General features: G+C 39.5%; 1 protein-coding gene across 3 annotated transcripts in view; it reads right to left on the reverse strand.

Moving 5' to 3' along the window:
* The window catches only part of ZZEF1 (zinc finger ZZ-type and EF-hand domain containing 1), a 79283-nt gene that overhangs the window by 10945 nt on the left and 45884 nt on the right, over nucleotides 1–22454 (reverse strand). For 2 of the 3 annotated variants that reach the window (XM_050929529.1, XM_050929527.1), the window contains 16 exons: nucleotides 21507–21672; nucleotides 20670–20929; nucleotides 19141–19313; nucleotides 18422–18584; nucleotides 15434–15570; nucleotides 14175–14452; nucleotides 12471–12645; nucleotides 11723–11855; nucleotides 8907–9103; nucleotides 8172–8291; nucleotides 7012–7197; nucleotides 6579–6679; nucleotides 5658–5793; nucleotides 3494–3874; nucleotides 1675–1818; nucleotides 453–621 (listed from right to left, as the gene is read on the reverse strand). In XM_050929529.1, the coding sequence (XP_050785486.1) occupies nucleotides 453–621; nucleotides 1675–1818; nucleotides 3494–3874; nucleotides 5658–5793; nucleotides 6579–6679; nucleotides 7012–7197; nucleotides 8172–8291; nucleotides 8907–9103; nucleotides 11723–11855; nucleotides 12471–12645; nucleotides 14175–14452; nucleotides 15434–15570; nucleotides 18422–18584; nucleotides 19141–19313; nucleotides 20670–20929; nucleotides 21507–21672 (2919 nt within the window). The remainder of the gene's footprint in view (nucleotides 1–452; nucleotides 622–1674; nucleotides 1819–3493; nucleotides 3875–5657; nucleotides 5794–6578; nucleotides 6680–7011; nucleotides 7198–8171; nucleotides 8292–8906; nucleotides 9104–11722; nucleotides 11856–12470; nucleotides 12646–14174; nucleotides 14453–15433; nucleotides 15571–18421; nucleotides 18585–19140; nucleotides 19314–20669; nucleotides 20930–21506; nucleotides 21673–22454) is intronic. The other variant, XM_050929528.1, reaches the window with a different exon arrangement.

Here is a 22454-nt window from a genome sequence, read left to right on the forward strand (position 1 = left end):
CAGTGCCAAGCAGAGTGGAACAATTACCTCCTACATTGTACACAAAGCTTCTGTTAATACACCCCAGAACTAGGAGACTTTGGCACAACTGTATCACACTGTTGGCTTGCATTGAATTTGTGATTCATTATAACCCTAAATCTTTCTCAGTAGTACTCTGCCTAGCCAGTTATTGCACATTTTGTATTTGCATATTTTATTTTTCCTTCCTAAGTGTAGTAGTTTGCACTTGTCTTTATTGACTTTCATCTTGTTGCTTTTCAGGCTAGTTCTACAAAGCAAATGGAGAACACAAAATGTATTGGAGCAAAGAGGGGATGGGATAAGAGGAGTTTTTCCATGCATGCCACAAACATCAGGGGATATAACGGACGTTAAGATCTTGGTCTTATCAGTCGCTCTCTACACTTGTTTGCACTCACATACATGGTATATCTATACAGCCCATTTACCTGGAAGCTCAAAATCAGTCCACTTCTGCAGAGACCCACTGAAACTGTGCCGATCCTGTTGAAAATCACTGCTGCTGGACATGATTAATTCATCACAACCTTCTTCTGTATTACACTGAGAGTCAAATTTGATTGAGAGATAGATAGCACCAGGGATGTGAACTTTATCCTGCGGAAGGCAAACAGATGACATCCATATCATTGCACTGTGTCTGTATACAAATACTCAAAAGGCAGATTTCAAATAAGGCATAACAAAGATTATGATATCTCTATTTAAGGGTCTTCATTAGTTTGGTCGTGGGCTAGTTCAAAGAGTGCAGAGTGCTGTCGACACTGCCAACTACATACAAGAATCTAATTTCTAATAGTGCTCATGCTTAAATAAGCAGTTATATTGTTTGTCTGTGAACTGATGCACTCCAGAAGGCCAGTTTCCAAGATACTGACCTCTAGGGCACATCTTAAAGGATAGTATTACATGCACTAAAAAAAAGTGTCAACAGAATTCCTACTGCATACAAAAGCTAAGGAAACTCCCAGGGTTGCCATGACAATTTCTGGGCTCCGGGGACATTCCTCTTTATTCTATCCACCTGCCCCCTTTCTTTGCTTCATCTCTTTGCCCAACGTGGGACACTGAGGAGATGTCACTCATGGTGCTCTCCTAGAAGAGATGACTGCCTTTTACTCTCTAACTAGTATGATGCTGCCAACTAATATCAGGAAAAGAGAATCATTAAGACTCTGTGTAGAGGAAAGGTAGCCCAAAACTAAAAACACAGAAAGACGTTTCACACTTAATTTTTTACTGATGCCTCAAGAATTTGAGATGCTTGTTGAAACAGGATCTTGGATGAAAGTACAATTTGTTGCCTATTAAACCCATAAAATTCAGCAAAGTACTTCAGCACATGTTTAGCTTTAAACATATGCTTAACTGAGGCACACACTTAAGCACCTCACTGAGTGGGAGCCTTACTTATATATTCTTGTACAAGGTGAAACTTAAATTATGCCCTGTTAACTGAAAGGTCATGAGTGAGAATTTCCAGGAGTGCCTCAACAGGTTAGGAACACAAGTCCCATTGCCTGAACCCAGTGAAAGGCAACAGGACTTGGGCTCCATAAGCCACCTAGGTGCTTTGGAGAATCCCACCCAATGTCTTCAATTCATGCACAACCTGTGCATACTCACTGCACTATAAGATATGTAAATTACCTCAAAGTTAGTATTGTTGTTATAAGGATGTTTTGATTCCCGCACTTGGATTGCCATTCCAGGTTCCTCCATAAACTGACAGGCAGTCAGTGCCATTGTTCCCAACATGCTCTCACTGCATCCATGCAGCACTTTCTGCAAGATCTGAGGAAACACAACACATCATGCAAGGTCAATTTGCTACCAAATCAGCATTTGCAGACTGATTTGACAAGGATTGACAAAAAAAGTTGTTTTAGCAACACGGTCCCTCAGAAGAGAGAAAACAAGCCACTGATAGGAAGTAAAAGAGAAACTTGCAAATGAAATTGCCAACTGGGCTCATTAGGTGAGCACATTGTCTCCTGTAAATGTGGAAGGTTTAATTTAGTCCTTGGACTGCGTTTCAAATCCTGCATGTTACTTTAATGAGATTCTCATGTACTGAGACAACTTTGGAAAGCCAGACATTGTCTAACCTCACTGCATAGATGTTGGCATAAAGACTAATCCGACAATGCCACAATAGATTGAGACAGGTAAATAAAGCCTAAGCCAAATAAGGAAGGTAAATTTGATAGAAAGAATTTTGTTAACATACCAGATAGACCCTTTACCTTCCATATCTGCTAGGAGTTTCAATTTTAAGAAACAATGTCAAATACTTCAGGTTTCAAATTGCACAATCCTACCTACAAAAATGAGTCTTATCAAATACCCTCCTACCACTGCTATAAAAGTACTAGTGTTTTGTTTTAAAATTACTCTTCTGCTGTAATGAATGTCACAATTAATATAGGTCCTATCCATAAACAAAGTGGTGATAGTGGAAGCAGAGCCTGAAATGCAGACTCTAGACTAAATGGTATTTGTTTGGATTTTTAAGATTAGGATACTCAAAGTTGAAATTTAAAACCATATTATATAACCAGGATCTTTACTAACAAACCACCTTTGGTTTTAGAGAAATATATGGAAAATTCCTTCAGCGATGTTCTTATATATGTTCACTTTAAAAATAATAACTAAATTTAAAACACTACTTCTTTCTTTCTGTACCTGGGAAGTCTGGGCATACCTATGGCAATGGATGATTCTGACCTAACTCAAGAAGGCAAAAATTAAGAATATGCGAAGACAAAATGGATTCAAATTCCTGTACGGAAGTTAATGAGGAAGTCCAGATAATTCAGTTTTCTTTTTGATTAACAACCAGTTCTTAACCTAAGCTTTAAACATGTATACAACAGAGGCCAGGGCTGAGATGAGGCATGGTGAAACAGCCAGCTCAATAATGCAAGGAAAGATATTGGAGGAGCATTTGTTTCTTGGACATGAACACACACTATTAGTTATATTCCTGTAGTGTCCGAAAGTCCTAATGTGGAGACCCACTACATTAGGTGCTGTATGGATATCTAGGTAATTATTACTTGTCTTCATCTACAATTCTGAGACTTTGTTTGCTGGTAACTAACTTGTTTTTTTAAAATGCAGAAGATTTTTAAAATACATACTGAAATTAAGCTAAAAACAGCACTCAAATTTGGCTCCTTATCCCATTGACTTCTATGCAGAACAGAATTTTCCCCATCCTAATTGCTCATTTATTTGAAACAGCTGCATCCAAGAAGAATGTTTTTCAGTCTTCTGTTGATCAGAAAGTCATTTTGTAAAAATATTGTCAAACCCCATTGTTTTTGACTGAAGATGGAGTGTTTATTGTAGAAGAAATATATGATTTGAAGCTTCAAGTCTTTGAATATTTTTTATTTATTTTTTAAAAAAAAAATCAAGTATCTCTGGGAGTTTGCTAGACATACAAATGCAGCCCACTTACCTTCTCCCATACCTGCTTCTCCTCTAGCTGCATAAGCATGTCCAAAATGTAAGTCATGTGCGCTGGCCCACTGAGCTCCAGGATGTCTTCATTTACTGCCACATCATCAGGCCATTCAGCCAACAACGAGGCAAGTACATGCCTGGCATACAGAACAGCAGTAGCCTCGTTCACCCGATACAGGTAATCCCGCACAGCTTTTTTGCTCCTGGAATCCAGCTCTTTGTGCAAGAGTATGGAACTCTTGGTGCGACGCTGTTTGGCATAGCTAAGCTGGAGATCACTCTCCGTGTTGGTTATCAGTTTCTGGGTAATGGGATTGGATTCTTCAGTGGCTTTATCACAAAGTACAGGTTTTGACTGCAAGAGACAAGCACAAGCCTGAAAAGAGATTCAGGGCAATTTACTTCTTCATTGTCTACAAATCTATGACCAGAAGTTTAATTCATTGTTTATAGGTTGATAATTAGACTCATTAAAAATTACAAGCTCCAATCTTTCATAGAAAACACAACTAAGCCTGCCTGTGGACAATTTACTTTAAGTCTGCCCCTGGGTGTCAATAGATATAGTTACAAACTAGATATCACTGATATTAAATGCAGGCAAGAGCCAAATTATTCTAACACTCAGAGCATAAACTTAAACTGAATTGTACAGGTGAAGCAAGAGCGATAATGGTCCACACTTTTTTTGTGGTTCTCCTGTTAGATGTATTTTAACTACTGATTATCCCAGTATAAACAGCCAGTGAAGAGGGACTAAGAAGTTAGCTGCTTTATTTCCTTTCTGGCCCTTTGGTGAATATCTAGCTGGCATTTCTGCCAAATACCACAGTGTCCCACAAGCCATGCTAGCCTACTAAGGAACTCAAATGGCCCGTACAAAACACCGATCGACCATCTTAATTCTTGTTTAGTGGAAAATGGGTCCATTATTCAGTGTCATTTTAGGTAAGCCATAAATGTACTAATGTATCAAGTATGCAAAGACTACAAAGGTGCAATTTTTTTTTAAACACTGAAGGTAAGTTTAGTACTGGAACATATTAGCAAAAGATGTGGTTAATTCTCCATCACTTGGAGTCTTTAAATCAAGACTGGATGTTTTTCTAAATGACATGCTGCACTTCAAACACCAATCAGTCGGCTAGATACAGGACTGACTGGATGAAATTATGTGACCCATACAATGCGAAAGGTCATACTAAATGATGATAATGTCCTCTGGCCCTAAAAAACAAAAAATAGTGAATCCATGCTTAATTTTTTTGTGGAGGGTCATTAAATGAGAACATCCATAAATTACCATGACACTATATTGTAGATCTTTGCAGTACTAAATATAGATTTATCCATTTGTAGAAGCCAGTAGGTATTAAATAAGCTGTTTTTTTTTTGTTTTTTTTAAATATGTGTTTCCTGTAAGTGAAGATCAGTGATGCCCATAAATACCTGAGCTTCTCTGCTGGATCCATGTTGGGCCCATACTCAAGATTACCTGCATTTTAGTTGCATCCCAATACATGGCTAATTGACACTTGCTACCTTGTTATCATAGAATATCAGGGTTGGAAGGGACCTCAGGAGGTCATCTAATCCAACTGCCTGCTCAAAGCAGGACCTATCCCAAGACAGATTTTTGCCACAGATCTCTAAATGGCCCCCTCCAGGACTGAACTCACAACCCTGGGTTTAGCAGGCCAATGCTCAAACCACTGAGCTATCCATCCCTCCCGCCTTTAACTTCACTTCTCTTTTGCTACTAGAGTCATGCTGTCCATTTTGGCAAAACAGATTCATCATTATTTGGTATTCCTGAAGCTATTCATATAGTAACATTGCAGTGAGGTGGTCAGTGAACATGTTTACGGTTGTATATTATGTAAAATCTCTCTAGTATGAAATAGGAAATTCATAGCATTCCAGTAAAGTCATAATTTGTTCTCCTGATCTAAAATCTAGTTCTTCTAGATCTTCAAGAGAGAATCTGCAGAGAAGAAAGCTAAGTTCTTGCTGATATCTTGCCTATTCTTTTTAACATAATAAAACAGGAGCTCTAATAACAAACAAATCTTAAATTTGGACCTTCTAAATTATTTGAATCACTAAGTCTTGTGATATCAAATTTTCATTTTTTTTTATTTTTTTTAAAGAGTACACACCAAACATGGTAAGATGATCATGTCTGTATCCACTGCTTTCGAACTCTGTTCTTCCAATCTCAAACGCTTGCTGGGTTGCCATTTCTGGGCCAGTGTTCGGATCCTTTCATCTGTGGTAATTACATCTCCGTCAAACCTTAAAAATGACAAATTTTGCAGTCAATGAACATAAAAAAAAGAAGTGTCAGAGGGGCAGCCGTGTTAGTCTGGATCTGTAAATGCAGCAGAGAGTCCTGTGACACCTTATAGACTAACAGACGTATTGGAGCATAAGGTTTTGTGGGTGAATACTCACTTCATTGGATGCACCCACGAAAGTCCATCCTCCAATACGTCTGTTAGTCTATAAGGTGCCACAGGACTCTTTGCCGCTTTTAAAAAAAGATATACTTGCATTTAAAGCTTCCCTGACTTGCATTTAGAAAGCTCTTATCCAAGTACTGCCTTACTCTTTTGTGAGGTCAGATCAACTAACATTCTCATTTGATCTTATTAACTGAAAAATATGTTCATATCTTCCAACTTGATTTTGTAGAAGCAGATGGTACCAGAAGCTGCTCTGAGTGCCAGCAAGTCTATGCACATCACTCTTCCTCAGTTAGGATGACATTTGAGAAATACTGGTATCTCGCTGACTTTCCATCCATAAAAGCAGTTTCTTCTACAGAGATATACTGTGTATGTGAGTAAAGTTATCCAAAGGAACATACAACGTACTTCAAAATGTTAGCTTCTGTCCTCACATCTACAGTTCCAAATGTAACAGGAGTCAATTTTCCAATTACATTTTAGGAAGCACTACAAACCAGTTCCACATCCTTTTCCTTACAGCAGTTTCTGTTTAGCGTCCCTGTTAACTGAGTAAAAGTTACCTTTCACATTCAATGACTGTTTTTCTGCTGGATTCAGTAGCTCACTCACCTCTTTTGAACTTCCAGGAAGAAAGAATCTGTTCTTTTCATCTGCAGCTCATACATGGCACGAAGAATATGCAAAGGTGCATTAAGTGCGTCATGCGTCATCTGAAATAAAACTGAGGTTAGGTTAGGCGAGGAAAGGTGATTTCAGTTGGGGTTATCTCTACACTTTTTCCTGTTCAGCACATGAATAAAGGACTTACGAATTTCATAATCTCTACAGCAATAATTTACTAAAAACATTAGTAATATTCATTATTGCAGTCCAAGCATAAAATTATACATAATCTAGGCAATAATACAAGAATCAGTTTATGAATAACTAAAAATTAGAAGTAAAATCTGCTTTAAAGACTAAACATATGGAAACAATTTGTGTGTGATCCAAATGAGGCACAATATCTTCAAAAATAGGAAAAAGTTAGTCTAATAAATACCAAGAAACATATTTTGGTTGCTTCATCCAAGCCCTCTAGAGGATCCAGTTTGCTCTGATCCAGATCAATGGAACCGATGGATTGGTCCACGTCCTGATCTCGGTCCCTTTCCTCTAGGTCTTTATCCTCACGTTCAGCCAGGGAGCTGATCTCCTTCTTTGAGGAGTACAGCATTATTGACAAAATCTGCATGGAAAAAGGCAACATATGGTATAACACCTGTAGACAGTATTAGTGTAGGTGCAATTGGCACTTCTAAGAACATTATAAACACTTGGACCACATTTATTAACACGCTTTTCTAAAGAGGAACAGCACTTAAACAGCATTTCCCACTCATAAATGCTTTACACTTTACAAGCTTCTATGAAGACATCTCAAATAATTAACCATACATTTAAAAAAAATCTGAGAACAAATTCATTTTTTAACAAGTTTGAGTATATTAATATTCAAGCACTACAAGATGGGAACACAATAGAGTTAGCGGCAATTATCAGGCACAAGCAAAATGGTGTTTTTTAGCTACAGTTCCTTTCCTTAAAAATAAATAAGTTAGATATTTGGCTCCAGTATGCACAGTAACATTAACTACTCATTATTAGGAACAGCAGCAGGGTAACGTCACCTTGGTCTTGCCAATTTATAGCAACTGTAAGCATCAAGGCTAGTACAGACACCATGAGAATAGAGCTTGTCTATTGCCGTAACACAGAAAATTTTCCCTGCAATAACAGATGTTCAAAAGAACAAAGCGTCCAAGTGTATGTTGGATCTCCCACTAGTTACTATTATAATGATTTATGTGTATCTGCTTAAGAACTGTACACAGCATCAGTATTTAATAGGTCTCTTGGAGATCTACTGATACGATTTTTGAAGTTAAAAGCTGGGATTTTCAATAGGGCTAAAAGGAATTGGAAAAGAACAGCAAGGAGACTTTGGCGTCATTAAGCCCCTTCAAAAAATCTCAGATTAAATCAGTTCAACACTAGCATTACTCCAAATGTATTTTCCATCATGTTCTGGGAACAAAATGGTAAATATATTTAATATATAAATAATAATGCTTCAAAGAAGTTTAACATGTGGTGAAAAAGCACTGTCTTGAGCTTTTATGCCAATGGCTACACTGACTCTTTCGTTACTTATTCTCTTACCTCCAAGTCTCTGAGAAGCCATGTCTTACTGAAACCAGTTCCTTTGCTGCACTTCTTCACCAGCAGCTTAAGTAAGCCCGACTGAAGAAAGGCTACTTGGATCTCCTCAAAACCATGAGTCTGTCAAAGAGAGAGAAAAGTTACTGTGATAACACAGTTCTCACCAAGCAGAATCTTCTTTATGAGAAAAATAAAGGAGAATTTTTTTTTAAAAATTCCGGCACAACTATAGAAATTCTTACTACTGAAGTCTTTAGCAGTACTCATAAAGAGATGGGTAATACCACTACCACCTCATTGTTGGAGTAAAACTAATTGTACTCTGCACAATAAAAGAGGCCAGATGAACTCAAATGCATAATTTTTTCCTCAGAGTTTTGAGAATTCCCCATCCCCACTCATATTTCCTCCACTCTGACCCAAATCTATTGTTATGGTCCAGCATCTTCAAAGGCAGCCTTATCGCAGAGGAAAATTGATCAAACACATGTCAACAATATTCCTTAATATACTCTTTTGAGCTGTGCTCTCAGTCTCTATGTGCAGAGGATGCATGGGGCCAGGTTTGACAAGTGACCTTGGCTGTTATTACTTATGTTATAATAATGTCTAGAACCCCTTAAGGATCAGGTCCCATCAGGCGAGGTACTGCACACATAGGACCCAGACAGCTCATAGTCCTCACTCCAAACTTATGTAGCTGGTCAGACATGTAAAAAAAAAAAAAAAAGTCACCTTAAGTGTTCTGTACAATCCTTTAAGAGCAAGAGACAAGACCCAGGTGGCTTCCACTGCCTCTGCATAGCTACTGTCCATGCTGGTCTGCAAAAGGTGGCTGGTTATAAAAGCAAAATGCTGGCGATACTGTCTCAGCTGAGTTTGGGATTCAGTGCTTTCTTGTTCACATTTCTGAGTCAACTGGTAGTCTTTTACTAGAAGAAAAAAACCCCAAACCCTGTCACATTGGAATTTTTCTCTAGGCTCAGTTTATTATCATTTGTATTATCATAGCACCTGGGAGGCCCAGTCATGGACCAGGGTCCCACTGTGCCAGGCTGTACAAACACAGAACAAAAAGAAAGACAGTACTTGCCCTCAGAGAATTTATAATCTAAAGTATAAAACAAAAGGCAGCATGTGACTAGAGAGTACAAGGGAGACAATACAAATCAGTAGGATAGGCTGCGGGCTAAGCACACTAGCAGACTAATTGTTGTCAAGCTTTTTAAAGGAATCACCGCAAAAGAAAGATGCTGGCAAGTCCTCTCCTAGCACTAAGCATTAAGTTAAAACAAAACAAGTATATTTAAGTCAATGACTAATGTGGGAATTACACTCCAATAAAGCAGAATTGCGTTTAAAACTGGTGACATGAATTCCTTCATGAGGGCATAGTTTTGCTACAGATACACATTTTCCTCATTTTTGTTGGAGTGTATTGATAAAATGTTTTCTCTTCCCTTCTGGTACAGAATAAAAATGCTTGGATAGTGAGCTGTCTTCTTATCACTTCCTTTGTGCTGAAAATATCGCAAGTATAGTTAAAAACCGCACAAACTTCTGTTTAGCACTAGACAGTGTGTCAGTGGGCACAGAAGTATAAGTGTTATTCATGGAACAGACAAAAATTGGGGAAACTGATGACCCACAATTGATCTGGTGAATTAAATCATTATGTCGTCCTTTCACTATTCCTGCTAATCCCTGATCCATTTTTGACTCAACCAATAAGAAAACAGGAGAGTCCACACCTATATGACTGAACCAGGAGTGGCCAACCTGAGCCTGAGAAGGAGCCAGGATTTACCAGTGCACATTGCCAAAGAGCCACAGTAATATGTCAGCAGGCCCCCATCAGTGTCCGCCCCACCAGGTTTTTTGCTGCCCCAAGCAAAAAGGTTGGAGAGCCGCCCCCAAAGAGCTGGAATGCTGCCCTGAGAGCCGGCCCTGCATCCCACCGCAGCGCCTACCACCCACTAGCAGTTCCACCTATCAGGGCCTCCCGCTCCCTCCCCGCAAGTCCCGATCAGCTGTTTTGTGGTGTGCAGGAGGCTCTGGGAGGGAGGGGGGAGGAGCAAGGGCACAGCAGGCTCAGGGGAGGGGTTGGGAAGGGAAGTGGGGGCAGGGCCTGTGGCAGAGCCAGGGGTTGAGCAGTGAGCACTCCCCCGCCGCCCCCGGCACATTGGAAAGTTGGCACCTGTAGCTCCAGCCCTGGAGTTGATGCATATACAAGGAGCTGCATATTAAACTTGTGAAAAGCTTCATGCGGCTCCGGAGCCACAGGTTGGCCACCCTGAGTCTGAACCTTCCCGACTATCAAAGTGAAGCTTCTTAACTGGATAATCGTTTGCTTTCCACCTACTTTTAAATACTACAATAATTTCAATGTTCCTGGCACGCATAATAGTATTTATTTTAGTAATTTCAATATCTTAGAGCACTGGTAGAGTTATGTGTTGCCACTAAACACTATATGTTAAGACTGAAAAGGTCAACTTTCATAATCTGTTTTGTTTATTATGCAATTTCTATTTGAGCTTGACCTTGTCATTTTTCTGAACAAGCTAAAATTATTTTTTTTAAAAAGTCTTTACTTTGGATTTCGCTTGCAATATAACAATCACAGCAGGCAGAATGTCCAGTACAAACAAAAGACACGCTATAAAGCAAATTTAAAGATTACACTAGCAAGCCCATTCTACTGCTATGCCCCAGAATGCATCATTCTAAGATGTCTGAGATGATACATCCTCCCTAGAGTACAGATCAGCACATCTGGTACAGAACTATCATTTTTCCATTAAGTGTAGCATGACTATCAAAGTTGCTTGTCTAATCTTATTTCATAACTTTGGGGTAGATTTCACAGACTTGAAGTTGTGTAGTATTAAAAAAAGTAGGATTTATCTGACTACATAGCCTCATTCTTTTCAGTGGGACAGGGAAAACTGGTTGGGTCACAGCTAACAGGTCCATTTATTGGCAATTAGCATATATATCCCCCCAGACTCCATCTGCCAGTAGGTGGTCATGTCATATTTACTGCCAAAATGGCCATTAAGATATTTGAAGATTCATTTCTGGGCAGCAGAGTGAACTGACCAGCACATATTTTTGCTGTTCATGCTCCTTTCGGTGGCAGGGTTAACTATATGCAGGAGGAGCAAGTATTTTTAAATTTGCAAGTAATTAAAACCTTTTAAATGCTCACAAATAAAGGACAAGACAGCAGCAGTGACCAAACTAACATTGTCAGGTTAACTTCAGATACAAGTGAGGTCTCTGCAATAACAAAACAATATTAAATGCTACATTCTGTGCACATTTATAAAAGCAACAATTCTTGTACTAGGTGACGTTATATCAGTTTGGCAGAAACCTGATATATTTGATCTGCTTTATGGGTGGAAAATCAGATCTCTTTTCTGTGAGGAATCCAGCTAATAAACTTCTGAATAAAATAGTTTACTAAAACTTCAGGCTTTGGGTACTCATAAGAGATACTGTAAGGAAATATCACATGATTCTTAGATATAAAAATGTCAAAGAACCTGTTTTCCTTTTCCGGGTTTTGATGTCTACAACAACCGCTCTGTTCTTCTCAGTGAAGTGCTTTAGGATGATTACATTATGAGGCTCATTGGCATTATCCACGTACACGGAGCGAGTTCCCATACACAGCACCTGCATTAGCAAAACAAAGGGAGACCGAAAACTTCAGTTACCAGCCTAACTTTGTATAATACTTATAACTTATTTTTTTACATTATCTTACATACTTGGCTGCATTTTGGTTATAGTTAATATCATACTTGTTATTTAAACAATTGCCCATTGCCAAATATGTGCACGTATTATTTAAACAATTGCCCATTGCCAAATATGTGCAGGTATTTAGACATGAAATAAATTTTTACAACAAAATACCTCAGGTGCATATTAACAACTTAATGGTCCTCTGGTGATATATCAGAGATACGTATATTAAGAATAATGGCTTATTTTATACCAGTATAAAAGCCTTTTTTTGATGTTCAACGTTAGGCTATTCTGGATATCAAGTTGCCGGTTACAAGTTGCCCACAATGAAATGTATCCAAGTAAAACCAGAACTATGTAATTATATTGTTTTCCATTAGATAAAGACTACAACCAACTGTGCAAGAGACGAAGGATGAAGTCTCAGACATATCTGAGTTTTATGGCTTTTGCCTATTTATGGCATTAAAGTGTAGTTTAAAAGTAGAATCTATAATTATCATAGTTCAAATCACTATGTACTGACAGTATTCCAATTACCTCTGGAAATCCAACAAGTACCAATAAGGTGAAGATATTGGTGTGTTTTAGGTGGAAGGGCAGCTGCTTAATACAATGGTCTGTGAAAGCTGCAATCACACTATGCCACTGTGCAGAGGAGTTCAAAGCTCGAAGAATATCTGCCATGGAGCATGCCCAGTCCAGACCTACACGGCTGGAGAACAAGGTTCAACTGTATTAGGTGGTTTGACTGCAGACTGTTACACAACTATTCTCCCTCAAAACACAAAAATCACTATTACATTATTTACAACTGTCCGAAGGTCTTTTTCATAGCATCACTTGAGGTTTTGAATTCAACAGATACATGAATGCTCTTAATTCCACTCATCATTAAATCATTTAAAAAAACAAAACAAAAACACCCACACTGGCCTGCCATCTTAAATAGGACTGAAGGCCCCAAAGAATAAAAAAAAGTTGATAGAAATTCAAGTCAACACATGGTCTCGCTAACTTTAGTTTAGGACTGGAAATTTTCTTTCCTTGTTTGCTCCTCCTTGCACATGAGTAAGACAGGCGTGGGAAATCTTTCTTACAGATTTAATTTACTGATTTAATATTTTGATATAATTGGATGCCAAAATATCTTCACATAATACACAGGATTGTGTATTTCCTTGTTTGATGAATCATTCCATAAGACCAGTAGATTCTCCATGTATTCTATCTTGATATTCTGTATGCTTTTCTAACTGGCTTATTAACCTTTCCAATCCCTCTTCCCAAATAAAAAACCCTAGAGTGTGGAATAATGCTTAACACAGTATTTAATAATGCATGCTACTAACCTTCACTCTTGAAGAGTGTTCTACTTCCACTTAAGGTACTTCAAAGCAACTTTACTATCTCTCCCTGAATGCAAGACTTCTTTCTACCTTGCTAGACCTCTCTACAACACAACTCCCTCTATCCTCCACTATAGGCCTTGCCTCCCTCTGTTGGCTCTTTCCAGCTTGACCTTCTGATATAACAGGGGCGGGCAGACATTTTGGCCCCCGTACTGTGCTGGCTGGAGCACCGGTGGCTGGCAGCACCACAGCTGTGCTGGCCAGAGCACCAGGACAGGCACCTGGCTGGAACCATCCATGCCACCAGGCAGAACAAAGCACCAGGTCAGGCCAGACTCTACAGCTGCACTTCCCCAGGAGCTCGCAGCCCTGCTGCCCAGAGCATTGCATCGGCAGCAGAGCAAGATGAGGCTGCAGGGGAGGGGGGAACAGCAGGGGAGGAGCAGGCGACTAGGCTCCCGGGGCAGGAGCTCAGGTGCCGGACAGAAGGGTCCCGCAGGCTGGATGTAGCCCGCGGGCCATAGCTTGCCCACCTCTGTGATATGACCTACCTTCTCCTGGACTGAGGAACATGTTGGAATTAGGAGGATATGGAGACAGGTCACATCAAAAAGTTCAGGGAGTAGGACTGGCCCTTGCTCTTTTCTAAACCCCAAAATCCTCCTCTTCCACAACAGTGTCCTATATTAGCCTTTGAAAATTACCCATCTCCCAGTTGATACGGTCATGCAGCATGACCCTGAGAGATGTTGACTTCAGTGGGAGTCCTGGCTAATATGCACTTCACAGGACTGGGCTCAAGAATTAGCCTAGATCAGGTTACACTCCTCCCCTCCTCCTGTTGAGCATACAAAATCAAGAATTATCTTTATAGGTAGACATTAAAAAGCACCTGTCTAAGCATACGGCTCCCAGACTGAACAGAAGATGAGTAGTCTTCCAGCCTTCTGGCACTGTAGATCCATCTCCTGCTGCAAACAGGCTGTGTTTGGCTGAAAGGACCTTTGTCACTGCAGCATCGACTTCTGCAGGCATAAGTCTCAGAATTAACTGGCCCAGAAGACCCAGGGTTAAATGATAGGTTTCATTTAAGTGGCCAGCATTGGAGATTACAACCTGAAACATCAGTGGGAGGATCTGTTCCAGGTTAATCAAAGACATTGTGCATCCCTGTGAATAAAAGAAAAATCTCATTAGAACAGGAAACATAGCAAAGCCTTTAGTCATAGTTATATAGTATAAAGAGGGTTCGAGCAGAAACTTATTAGTTACTCAGTGTTCAGAAACTGTCACCTTTTTGGCTGAAGTTTTCCAGCCTTGTATCTACATAAAGGGGGAAAATTTGAGGGAAAGCTATTCAACCACCTCTCAGCATGAGGGAGTAAAGAAAACACAATTTTAAAAAAAGGTTAAGCACTTTTGGTGTGTAGAAAGTGAAGTCTGGCATGGAAATAGCTCTGGCTGAGAAGATATTTCCATTGTTAAAGAAAAAATTGCATTTGATTTGAGAGTTAAGAGCCTATGAAAGTCATAGTGGATATAGGCAGTGAATTTTTTCTAGCTAAGCTTATCAAGTGTGCACCTAGAAAAGAACAGAGACAAATTAACTGCATAGTGATAAGCCTACTCACTGGTGCAAATCAATAGGGACAACCAGATCTGTGGCCCTCGCAAGGTGTTTAGGGGATGGGGAAGAGGGCCGGCGGCCTTTTCAAGCTGCTTTCAGTTATGTTCCTTTTATATTGGAAATACTTTTTCCATAAAAATAGGATGGGGGGGAGAAAGCGGGGAGAGACAAGGAGGGGAATTTACTTTGAGGTAAAACCTGGTGCATAAACCCAGAGCAAAAACGTCAACACCAGGTTTAGTTGGGCTGATTTAAAGTTAGACAAACAAATCTGAACTTTACCTGATGGTTGGTGGTTAGTTAATAATGTAACTAAATAATGTAATAAAACACTTCAATATTAGCATTTTGACACAAGCTAGCAAAAAGGAGGAACTAGAGTAGTTCTTCCCTACCCATCCCTTCCCAGCCTCTCCTTCTCCCATTACATCTTTGTTTCAGCTTGAAATTTTCCCCATTTTTTCCTCACAAATCAAGCAGTTTCCTGAGGGGGTAGGGAGGAAGAGTTTGTACTTCATTCTTACAGATTTGAAAGGTGGTAACATAGCTGCCAGCAAGCCAAGAATCCTCTTCTGAGAGCATTCAGCAAAGACTTGCTCCTGGCTAGGCATTAGAGCCTTCTCTGCCTGCTTTTGGGATGAAACTTCTGAATTTTCAGCATCTGTGTTTTAAATAAACATGAATTTAAAACCGTAAAACTGTTGAACGTAAGTGAAAATGTAATATTTAAAGTCTGAAATAATAAGTGTAAATAGACACACAAAGACGATGGGCTTGTCTACGCCACGCGTTAGTGCACACCAGGGGCCTGTCAGTTCTAGACCACACAGGCATGAGGTGCATCCTGCGTGGAGCCTGCTGGCTTGCACTACAAGTTCCTTAGAGTGCATCAATGTATAGTCTCATTTCAAACAGTACTACATTAATGCATCTTTATGACAAGCCCTATATCTAGTAAACTAGCTCAGAGACAGAGACTTTAAAGTCACATCATTCTGATTACCATCTTGTGTATCACCTCTTCCAACTTTATCAACCTTATTTCAGAAGCTTGTGCGTCTTGGACTACTAGAATTAGAACCACTGCTGCGTATTCAATCTGAATGGGTGGAATCCCAGCTTTTAAATACTGCAAAAAACATTTAACTTCCCACTTCATGAGTTCTCAAGAATACTGACTGTTAAAACTATACTCGATTTGAAATGAGTGGGTGAGTATAGCTGGAAAAGACAGATTCAATCAAAAAGCTTTGCTTTTAGAGTGTGGGTTGTGATAAAACAGGAATTTTTGGAAGTATTTTTAATGTACCCTCTGTGTGCTTCAGTTTCCCCCTATATTGTGCACTGCTACCCAGTGTGGGAAATAGGATTAAGACTGCTTTCAGGGCTGACCAAGAGACACAGGAGAGAGACAGGTGTGTGTGTCCCCTAGCTATCCGAGTGGACTGAATGGGTCACTAAAAGGATTTACCGAGGCCAGCCCATATCAACGGAAAACCCAAGATGACAATGGAAAGCCCCAATCACCAGAACATTTTACACCTAGCAAACAATAACCCAGAGGAAGGAGCTTTCCTCTGCTTTTCAGCAGGCCCTGTCCAAAGAACAAAGGTGACCAGCAGGAGATAAAAAGAGTTGGTTTCTAGAGGTAGCTGGCTGCTCTCTCCTGGGACTGACTCAGGAGGTCAGAGAGACAGAGCCTGACATGGAGTTCACTGCAGCATGGCTAATGAACTGCTCAGTCTTGACCAGAATGGACTACGCTTTAGCCTTTTATTTCTCTAGGCTAACCCAAGGACTTCCAATGCTATGTTCCAGCTGACTTATAAACCCTGTTGCTTGGGTGCCACTGCAAATACTTGCTGAGGTGCATTCTTGAAGTGTGTATAAATCTTCACAGGAGTCTACCTCAATCGGACTTGCTGGGCAGAGCTCGCAGTATCGAAGCAGGAGTACTAGAGCTCAGAAGCTTGAGTTGGGGAGGCAAGGAGGCTGTGGGACCTACCCTGAAGGAAGGAGTGGGACTCCGTCGGGGTCTGCCACACTGAAAAGGTTCCTCCAAGAGACACTGCTTAAAACAGGGGCCGGTAACGTTTCAGAAGTGGTGTGTCAAGTCTTGATTTATTCACTCTAATTTAAGATTTTGCGTACCGGTAATACATTTTCATGTTTTTAGAAGGTCTCTTTCTATAACTAAACTATGGTTGTATGTAAAGTAAATAAGGTTTTTTAAATGTTTAAGAAGCTTCATTTAAAATTAAATTAAAATGCAGAGTCCCCCGGACCAGTGGCCAGGACCTGGGCAGTGTGAGTGACACTGAAAAAATCAGCTCACATGCCGCCTTTGGCACGTGTGCCATAGGTTGCCTACCCCTGGTTTAAAAGCTGGGGTATAGCAGTTGGCCTGTTAATCCATGATATGGCAGTCTACCAACTTGTCATCTATGAGAAAACTTGATTCTACAGCTTTCCTCATTTCCTTATCCCTGATGCCTGAGATCAACAGCAATCCAAAAGGAGTAAGAAATGGGTTTGCAGAGATAATTTGAGTTACAGTTACTGTTAAGTCATCTTTCTTTCTCCTTTGAGAATTGCCTCTACATATCTTCACTCTAGGAAACCCTTCACTTCTGGTTTAAGGAGGAAAAAGTAACATTATGAGAACATTGGCTTGAAATTAGATTCTCCAGACCCTTGTGAGTACAGTCACACAAGGATAATACTGTGCATGGGATCTTAAACCTTGTTTAAAATACGTTTACAGTTATGTCTAACAAATAAATTGTATTATGCAAGAGGGCTATTAAACCATTATTTCATAGTTTACTGACCATAATTTAGCTTTTAAAGAATGAAAGCAGTACTTTCTAGATTACATACCTTAATAAATAAAGGCATCTCTATAAAATCTCTAATTTTATACTAAAAATTTAAAAAAAGAGAAGATCACAGGCACAGCACAGCTTTTGAGGTGCGCTTTCAAGAGAAAACAAGGGGAAGGAATGGACTCTAAATTAGTAGAAAAGTGAAAACGAAGAATACAGAGAGGGGAAGGAAGAGAAAAAGATTTAAATCATCTCTGCAACTTAATACACAGCAAGCAGATAATGACTATATTGAATATATTTACTTGAGTAATCTAGAGAAATGGGTTTGAAATGCCGGGGAGAAATTTACTAAGTAAGAAAGCATGCTTAAATCTTTGTAATGTATTAGATCCAATAGCACGATAATTTCTATGTAGAGATATATTTAACCATAATCACATAAGGTGTGCAATTCAGGTTGATCTTTCAAACCTAGCTATGTAGTAATCTGTACAAACTGAAATTCAGGTAAAATGCTCTATGTATGGGTATTCCAAAGCCATAAGATTATGAGGTCTTGATGCAGCAGCCTGTTTACTTCAACTGAATCTATTTACAAATGTACAAGATAAGGATGGACACAAAAATACAGCTGTGTATATACGTGGAGTATGTGTATGTTGGATGAAATGGGAACTTTCTTACCTGGAAGATGTGAAGATATGTTATTGTCTATAGAATTAAGAGCCAGTGTCTCTGAATCCTGTCTCAAAACATCTTTCTCTGATAAAGGAGCATTAGAAGGATTGCTGTGGCTTTCTTTTTTTTCTACAGAAGACTGAATTTCATCAGAAACATCTCCTTTCCCCTAAAAAGAAAACAAAATAAATATACCAAGAGACTGAAGAACAATTTAATTCACCAAGTTAAAGCCACAGAAAGAAATAGAGGCAATTATTTTCACTGGGCAAAAAGTTATTTTAAAATATAAAAACCCTTCGTTGACGTATTTCATGCTATGTTCAGGCCTTAAGTTTCCATATACAAAATAAAAATTACACATTTTTCCTATGTTATATGTAATGTTACATCCACAAATAAGTTTCTCTTTTGTGGGAAATTATTTGGCCTACAAAATTGAACTGTAAGGCTGGGGAGGAGACTACGTCCCTGAAAACTAATTTAGGCACCCATGGCCCATTCAGAGGGCAAACATTGTTTTGTCCATCTCACACACAGGGTTGAAGAATCCAAGTCACCTAAACGTAAGGTGACCCAGTGATTCAGCTATAATGTGCCAGTTCACTTACTGCACCCCACATCACTGGAGAAAAGAACGGAAATATTTATCCCCGTTGAGGATCATACAAGAATGGACATCAACTGAACTGTACTTTGGAATTTCATAAAGAAGCAGTACTTACATTGCTATGTACAAAAGAGCCTGTCCTTGGCTTTTTATTCATTCCCTCCGCTGCTTTAACACCAGCATGGCCCTCTATAGCGCCATCTGTTGGAGGGCTGACAGAAGAGGTCTCATTTTCTGAGAAAGATTCACCGTCTGGCAACATGCAGAGGAGAGCTAAAGCTTTCAAACCTGTGGGGAAAATATTACAAAATCTATTTAAGGATTGAACCCTAAGACATGTAGCCTTTCACAACCAAAATCTGGTACCTGCTAACAAGAGAGACTCAGATATGTTAATCTACATAAAAAAGGTGCCACAAGGACTCCTTGTTCTTTTTGCTGATACAGATTAACACAGTTACCACTCTGAAACCCGATGCCAGGATTGTGACTCTAAAGTGGCCAGAACCAGCTACAAACACAGCTGAGAGCTTAGAATATCACCAGGTTCATTCATCACTGGTACTCAGTCTGTTACCATCCAAATTAAATTCTCAGCCATTTCTGGCTTTTTTATACCTGTATGACAGAACAAGCTTTTTCCAAGTTTTAAAGAAAAACTTGGACTTTCAAGCACATTTTACATAGAGCTGTATTCTGCCACCTTATGTCACATTGAGCAGAATCTTAGGGCTTGTCTACATTACCCGCCACAATCAATCCAGTGGGGGTCAATTTATCACCTCTAAACTAGACGCGATAATCGACTGTCGAGCACTCTCCCGTAGACTTGGAGGCACAGTCGAAGTCGACAGAAGAGCATCAGCCATCAACTTACCACAGTGAAGACACTGTGGCAAGTAGAGCTAAGTATGTTGACTTCAGCTATGTTATTCACGTAGCTGAAATTGCGTAACTTAGATTGATCTCCGCCCGCCCGCCCGCAGTTAAGTCAGTGGGACTGTTTCTGCAGCACCTTATTTCACATCATGAATAAGATTAAAAGTATCTGGCCAATAGTGCAGATCAAGAAACACTTTTCATCATGTCTTATTTTTTTGTTCCTCAGGGCCCCTGTAAACAAGATAACTGCATCCATATCCAGGCACAGTGTGTCTTCTTAAACTGAAAATTTATGAGAAGTTGTCCCAGTATATTACTTTAATTTTCTTAAGCCTTCTTTTCTTCTATCACGTTCCATTATCACTGAGAATATTGTTACTCTAATAAGATTTCTAAATGATCAGTTATAAAATAGTCTCTGTACTATTAGTGAAATGGAAAGTAGCTTCCCTCTGATATTAATATAATACATGGAGATATGCCTCTCATAGAACTGTAAGGGACCCCAAAAGGTCATCGAGTCCAGTCCCCTGCCTTCACTAGCAGGACCAAGTACTGATTTTGTCCCAGATCCCTAAGTGGTCCCCTCAAGGACTGAACTCACAACCCTGGGTTTAGCAGGCCAATGCTCAAACCACTGAGCTATTCCTATTAAGCTAGGCTTTTCTTTCCTTGGAAAACTGCAACGTGATTAACCAGAGGCTTTGCACCAGGGTCATTCTAACAATTACTGTGTTTCAATAAATGGAGGATTTGGGTCACCTTTTCCATGCTGTGCTTTCATCAGGCAGTCTCCAATGAGCTGTATACATTGATGTTGCAGAACTCTAGCATGACTGAGAATCTGCGAATCAAGTTTCTCTCCTACTTCATCCCCACTTGCCAAGTCTGCACAGTAGAGTGTCAACGCGGCAAACAGCAGCCAAGAATAGTTGTGGATATAAGGCTGGATGAGTCTCTGTCGGTCACTGATTCGAATGGTCACCATCGGATATATTGTGATGCTGTGAGTGGGAAGGTGACTGAAAGAAAGTGTTTACAGTTTAGAACTTAAGTTTAAATGCAAGTTTTCTTTCTGCAAAAGAAGGAAGAATAGAAAGCATGTTTCAAAATTTCAAACTGCAGATCCTTACAAGGCATAAACTGTCGGAGTTCCATTGGGCTCAAAGGAGCGCTGACAATTGACACTAGTTCAACATCTGCCCCCAGAACTCCAGCTCTACAAATCAAGTTTATGTGAACAACTTTGGCAGCAATCTTGGAGTGATGGAGGTAATAAGAAAGTAAATCTCCATATGTGTAAGGAGCTTGCTCACCAATGCTATCTTATCAATCTTCTGACACTTCTGGATGGTGAACACTTCTAGGACTACAAGGTGTGAAAGATTTGTAACCAACTTACTTTGGAGTTTGGGGTAGGATTTAGAGCTGAAAACTTTTGCTCAACATTTGCTACTTTTCTCCTAAGGACAATAATTGGATATTCTGGGGTCAGACAAAGGCTCCCAAGGAGTGACACTAGAGTGATTGGTTGTAGGAGGTGTTAATTGCTGATGTTCTTGCCCACAAGCTGGTGAGTATTGAATTGCATACCAATACCTGTCAGAGTATTTCTTTGCAGAATAACACCCATAGCAAAGATCAAAGTCATCACACACATTGCAGTTCATCCGTCGACCTATAATAACCCCTTGGCAATGATCACAGGCATATTCCATGTTAACCATTTCATGGTCATCCTCATGACCTTTAGGTTTAACACCACCTACGTAGAAATAAAAAAAAAGTTGGTGTCTGCAATGACCTCTAGGTACAGTAGCTATCTTCCCATTCTTTTCATAACGTAATGCCAGTATATGCTTCTTACGTTATTTTTCTGTTCTTTTATTATTATTGATTAGATGAGTACACATGACTAAAGAACTCTGTTTACCCCTCTAAGCAGAGAGCTTGATCTACAAGCAGCATTAGATAATCAATGGAAGCCAACACCTACTTTATAAGCTCTGGACACCTAAGTTCTGCTAGCAGTTTGGTGAAAAAGGAGAGTGAGTTGTGAAGGTATGTCCAAGTTGCATCAAGTGATCAGATATACCATATTAGAGAAACTTATTTTACTATAAAAATTAGCCTTACCATAGGATCTACAGTATGTTGTGCTTTATGAACTGAATGATCAATATCATTCACATCACCTATATTCTCTTTTCCAGCTCACTATGATCCTTTCAATGAATATTGCAGTATGACTGGTTCCAATACAACTGATTGAGTTCATTCCAAAAGAAATCCACACTAATCAAATATGGTTACATTTTTGTTTAGGAGACAAAAATCAAAAAGATAAAAGGAAGGAGAAAAGATCTAAAGGAGAAATTTTATGTTCGGAATTCCATGCCAAATTCAAGTTCAGATGACACTGGCAACTTGCAAGTTTGAGTCCTACAAGCACTTGTGAATTCAAAGTCACTCCTCTAGTTGTACTTATGTTAGTGTGTCCATTAAAAAGCACATGATTCAGATATATACTGAAAATTTAGGCAGGTG

The sequence above is a fragment of the Gopherus flavomarginatus genome, chromosome 19, assembly GCF_025201925.1.
Source record: "Gopherus flavomarginatus isolate rGopFla2 chromosome 19, rGopFla2.mat.asm, whole genome shotgun sequence".
In the NCBI taxonomy this organism is placed as follows: Eukaryota; Metazoa; Chordata; order Testudines; family Testudinidae; genus Gopherus; species Gopherus flavomarginatus.